This window comes from Gekko japonicus, unplaced genomic scaffold, assembly GCF_001447785.1.
Source record: "Gekko japonicus isolate JY-2015 unplaced genomic scaffold, Gekko_japonicus_V1.1 scaffold366, whole genome shotgun sequence".
In the NCBI taxonomy this organism is placed as follows: Eukaryota; Metazoa; Chordata; class Lepidosauria; order Squamata; family Gekkonidae; genus Gekko; species Gekko japonicus.
This window is the reverse complement of record NW_015159721.1, coordinates 1179551-1185550: the sequence shown is the minus strand read 5'-3', so window position 1 is coordinate 1185550 and position 6000 is coordinate 1179551. Positions and strand designations below refer to the sequence as shown.

General features: G+C 41.8%; 1 protein-coding gene across 1 annotated transcript in view; it reads right to left on the bottom strand.

Moving 5' to 3' along the window:
* Positions 1 to 1369: 1369 nt before the first annotated feature.
* The window catches only part of LOC107118855 (enoyl-CoA delta isomerase 2, mitochondrial-like), a 50893-nt gene continuing 46262 nt past the window's right edge, over positions 1370 to 6000 (bottom strand). Inside the window, exon 7 of the mRNA XM_015421273.1 lies at positions 1370 to 1525. Coding sequence (XP_015276759.1) covers positions 1370 to 1525 — 156 coding nt within the window. The remainder of the gene's footprint in view (positions 1526 to 6000) is intronic.

The window sequence follows — 6000 nt, the reverse complement described above, 5'->3', positions numbered from 1 at the left end:
GGAGCTTGAGCCCCTCTCATTCCCATACAGTTAATGCAAAAATGGATCCCTAATTTTTCTAGGAATGTGGGGCAGGGTCTTTCTCATGAGAAAGGGAACAGAAGCAGTGTTTCCCTCTTTTGAAGGGTAAGTACTTGTACAGCTGCTACTATCCACAGCCACCTAGTTTCCAGATCACCTCTGACTATTTGCCAGGATCCGATAGCTCAACCATAGGAACTCTAACTGGCAACAAGGATGCATAGCCTAATACAGCCATCACTGTTATTTCAGGTATGAAATTGATCTGGTTTCACACTATTTTCCAATGCAAAGATTTTCATCATAGGGATGGTTGCCACTTTGTGTTCATAGACAATAACAGGCAATGCCACTTCTCAGCTGAGTACTGTTTTTTTTAAGCTTCTACAAGCAGCTGTCAAGGTTTCCCCAAGCTCTTTAGAACTTTGCCTCCAAACCAGAGTATCATGTATGACATCGCCAGTGCGATGATGTCACTTCCAGGTGACGTCATCACATTGGGGGTATTGCACGCAATGTCACACCCACCCCCAGAATACCCCCCATCCCCCTGCCATGATGGCGAGGAGACCTGGCAACCCTATCTTTAACTCTAACTTCCGTTTCAGGAAATTACAATCTTGAGCAGGTCAATTTCCTTCTCCTCCCTATATTTTATCTTTTTAATCCTTTTATTAATGCTCAACAGCCAACAAGTTTCTGTGCTTGGTGGAGCGTGCTCAAGCTATTTTTATTTTTCTTTGTTAAAACATTTACAAAGTAATATTTCTCCACATACCTGGAAAGTCTTCAAGTATACAGAAACTCTTACCTTATTCCTCAACCACCCACTTGGCATTTAAACAGAACAATAATCTGAAGGCCTCTCATCCTAATATGTATGAGCTATTTACACTACTGGATTTATAAACCAAATTCTCTTGTTCGTTGCAAGGACTCAGTGCTGCAGAGGGAGGAGGAGATTGGATTTATACCCCACCCTTCACTACCCGAAGGAGTCTCAGAGTGGTTTACAATCCCTTTCCCTTCCCCTCCCCACAACAGACACCTTGTGAAGTAGGTGGGGCTGAGAGAGCTTTCTCGAGAACTGCCCTTGAGAGAACAGCTCTAAGAGAACCTGTGACTGACCCAAGGTCACACCAGCAGCTGCATGTGGAGGAGTGGGGAAACAAACCAGGTTCTCCCAGATTAGAGTCTGCACTCCTAACCACTACACCACACTGGCTCACTTGGTGATCAGGACATCCTACCACATACACAACACATACAAAAAGGCTGAAAATTCATGCAGAGTGTAAATACAAATGTAAATTCAGTGATGGGAATAGAAAAGTGTTTCTGGTCAATTTCACAATTTTGACCCCTTCTGGAAGAAGCTTTGAAGGCCATTGTTGCACTCATCTGAAAAGATTTTTTTCGCAATCAGCTTACTCTCTTGCAAACTGACTGCATGCAGGATTTCTTTGTCCATACTTCTCATTAACTGTTTAGAGGTGGCTAGAGACTGGGTTAAAAAGGAAATGGGAAAATTATTCAATCAATCAATTTGTTTATTACGGTCAAAACCCCAGCAAATAACATTTCATAACTAATCTATAATACATCCAAATGTGACCAAATGTGACCAAATATCAAAATATACAGTTCAAAGCAGATACAGCTTAGAACCTGGATATACAAATTCCAATACCAAATCTAAAATTTTAGACCCAAAATTAGTAAAATTATTAGATATTTTTGTTTAGCCGCTTTCTCCAGAGTCTTATAGCTTGAATAGTAAATGTCGCCACTTTTAAAGAAATTTCTTGGTCCCTATCAGCTAAAGTAAAGGTAAAGGTTTCCCTTGCTTGAAAGCCAGTTGAATCTGACTCTAGGGGGCGGTGTTCATCTCTGTTTCCAAGCCGAAGAGCCAGTACTGTCCAAAGACATTTCCGTGGTCATGTGGCCAGCATGACTAAACGCCAAAGTGCACGGAACGCTGTTACCTTCCCACCAAAGCGGTACCTATTTATCAACTTGCAGTTTCTTGCTTTTGAACTGCTAGGTTGGCAGGAGCTGGGACCAGAGACAGGAGCTCACTCCATCACATGGCACTAAGGGCTCAAACTGCCAAACTACAGATCTTCTGGTCTACAGCTCAGCGTCTTAACCTCTGAGCCACAGCACCCCCTAAAAGCTTTTCTAAATAAAATCTGGAATCCCTCCCTGGGAACTGGCTACAAATCGTTGATATATAGACAGTTTGATATTCTGATAAATTTTACACTCAAGTAGTACATGTTCCTCTGTCTCTATCTTACTCTCCCTGCACAGTCTTTCATCATATGGGTGCTTTCTGTATTTGCCCTCTGTAACCGCTGAGGGCAGCATATCCACTCTCATAAGAGTAAATTTATTAGTTTATTTATTTATTTAAGTATTTTTACCCCGCCCTCCCCGCACGCGGGCTCAGGGCGGCTTACAGGGGGCGACAGCCCATGCATAAAATCCATAAAACAATAAAATCATGCTCTTCTATAGTCAGCTTTATCGAGATTCTGAAGGTATGGCATCATTACAACTTGATTTAATTTCTCCATGCCTGGAAGATAGCATTTAATCTGCGATCGATCATGCTGTCTCTCAATAATCAAAATTCTTTGTTTTAAAAATAGTTTGATGGAATTATAGTTTATTTGCATCAAAAACTGTTTAGAGAGACCATAAAAGCCCAATTTGAGCTCTTGTTTCTTTAACCCAAAATGGTGCTGTGGAATCCCTCAGAATTAAGCTTGCCAAACCAGTGGATTTAGACACTAATTTGAGCTAACACAAAATAATAGTAATCCACAGACAAGCCTTTAAAGTAACCATGCCAGTTTCCAGATGGATCAAAGAATTAGAGACACCAGGGGGGACTTGTAAAATATGTCTTTAAAACTTGGATTGAACTGTTTCTAAAGCTTACCAATGAGATTGGTGGGGGGATCTATTCAAAGGAGCCCCATACGATAATTAAGCAAGAGGTTTGGCCTTAAAAATCTTAACTGCTGTCGTTGCGTTCTGACCTCCCAGGTTCCAATAAAATTTCTCAATTGCGCTCGCACTTTTAGTTGCACTTGTAGTAATATAATCCACATGCGCCTTCCTGGAACCTGAGGATTGGAAAACTATTCCTAAATATTTAAAGCCATGAACTTGCTCGATGTCTACTGAATTAATTTTCCACTGGTGTAGTTTTGGGCTATTAGCAAACGCTAGAACCTTCGATCTCTGATAGTTAATTTTCACATGGTTAGACTGACAGTACCAAGCTAAAATTTGCATAGCTCGTCTAAGCCCAGTGGGAGTCCTAGATATTATCCACATATAATAGTAGGGGAATATGTTTCTCCGCAATATTGGGGGCATGCACTTCAGGGCAATTTAGATGTTCATGCAGATCGTTTATTAAAAAGTTAAATAAAAAGGGTGCCAAGATACAGCCCTGCTTAACACCTTTGCAGACCTTTATGGATTCCATAAGATGTCCTTGAAGATCTGTCCTGACCCAGATTTTAGTGGAGGCAAACCCACGCATTTTAAATCTCTACAAAGAACATGATCCGCTGCAGATGTCACCAGTAGATTTCCCTGCACAAGACCAGTTGGTGAATGGGAGCAATATGGTAGTTTCTGAATGATTTTTTCCCTGCTTTCAAAATTGATGCATTAGGTCAGAGATCGCCAACGTGTCTGTGGGCATCATGGGACCTGCCAACACTTTTCGTGTTGCCTGCTAAGTATTTGTAGAAAGTGGGTGGAGCCAGGTGGGGCTTTTGCCCAGCAAGGTTTCTGATTGGCCATTAGTGGTTTGATTGGCTGTGCTGATTTTTTTAAATGTGTCTTTGTCAGCAGCTGCCACCACAGCACAAGAATCTTAACTCTGTGACTGAATGTGAGCTGCAACAACCATTTTGTGGTTGGCTCTACCTCCCGTGGCAGCTTTTTCTGTAGTTCTGCTCACCACACTGTGTCAGATTCCCAAAGGTGCCCTCAGGCTAAAAAAGGCTGAGGACACTTGCGCTAGTTCATTATTTTTCATCTGTCATAACCCTATTTATGATATTTTAGGTGTCAACTAGTATAATATGTTTGATAGAGCAACATGCAGGGCTGCTGAGAGCAGGGGAGAGAAAGACTAGGGGAACAAAATTCCCAAACTTGAGCTGGGAGGGAGAGTCAATGTACTTCATTTTGCAAAGTCCATGTACTTCATTTTGCTCTCATCGGCACAATGTCTCTAATCTCAGGGCTTCAGCAACAGCAGGAAGCCTCTCTAGGAATTTCTAATTACTCATTTGAAGATTTTGTTTAACTTGAAATGAGATCAAGTGCTCTTGTGCATCAAGAGAGCACTTACTGGGTTTTCCAGTTATGTGAAGGGTTAAAGTGAGTGATTACAGATTCCTAGAGAGGCTTTCTGTCCTATTAAGCATGGGAAAATACTTCTGTCCCCCCCCTCACCTTTATTTAAACATGTGGGGGCAAAATAATGTTTTTCTAGGTGTTTGTACTGGGTCTCAGCAGCTCTGGCAACAGGTCAATGCTATGCATTTTGTGAAAAATATTATAGATGATTTATTATTATACTTTACTTGGGTGACTGCAATACTATCCTCTTGGTGGATTCTTCTTATAAAATTTAAAGAGAATGGAAGTCAAAGCAGAATACTGGATAGTATCTATAATATGTTTCAGGAATTATGGCCGTGACAGTCCTCGATTTTTGAGAGTATAGTGAGTAACCAAGCTTTTAATTAGGTTTAAGATACCATTTTGTTGTATAAGCATTATGAATTTTAGTAAAAGGTAGAGGTTCCCTTGCTTGAAAACCAGTCGAATCCGACTCTAGGGTTGTGGTGCTCATCTCCGTTTCAAAGCCAAAGAGCCAGCGCTGTCCAAAGACGTTTCCGTGGTCATGTGACCGGCATGACTAAACACCAAGGCGCACGGAACGCTGTTACCTTCCCACTGAAGTGGTCCCTATTTATCTACTTGCAATTTCTTGCTTTCGAACTGCTTAGGTTGGCAGGAGCTGGAACTAAAGATGGGAGCTCACTCCGTCATGCGGCACCCGGGCCTCGAACTGCTGAACTACTGACCTTCCACAGCCTGCAGTTCAGCGGCTTAACCACTTGAGCCACCACAGCTCCTTTATTATGAATTTTACTGTGCCATAAAGAGCTCTTAAACATTAGAAAACTGCTTTTTAAGACAAGTGAGCAATAAGCGACTGTAATTCATGCTTTGGTAACCTCAAGAAATAGATACTGACCTAAGGTGTACACGAAGCTGGTTTTAAAGACTGCTTAGAAGTTGCAGAACATGTTAGCTTGACTTTAAACGGTGGTCTAACAGAGCACAATGTGCCACCAACCCTCAGCTGCCTGAGCAGAAGGATACACGATGCTGTACACAACCTTTACAGTCTGAACCACCTACGTTACGCTGTAATCCCCAAGACCAATCAAGGGTGCCTTGTTCAGGCATGGAAGACAGGCATCTAAGGCTGAGATCCTAAACCTTCCTTCCTTCCTTCCTTCCTTCCTTCCTTCCTTCCTTCCTTCCTTCCTTCCTTCCTTCCTTGTTATTAAGAAGTAGGAGCTCAGTGGGATTTGCTTCCGAGCAAATATAGTTGGACTGTATACAACTCAAGTTAAAATGTCCCCCTCCCTCCAACAGATCCAAGAGCTGTTGGACCGGGTAGATTTAAATGGTTCTATAACTTGCAGTTGTAGACCTTTGTTTCATGGTGCCCATAGTTATTCTAAAGCTGGATTCCTGTGAATTGCCCCTTTAAGAGAACCCTAGGCTTTCCCTTGGGGGGCGGGCTAGGATTGCATAACATCCTGTTTCTTTTAATAAATAATTCATGAGTGGAGGTGAGCAACTGAAGTATTTCATGGCATGGAAGTAAATAATGTCACCTTGTAAATAATATCCAATTAAGCCTCTATT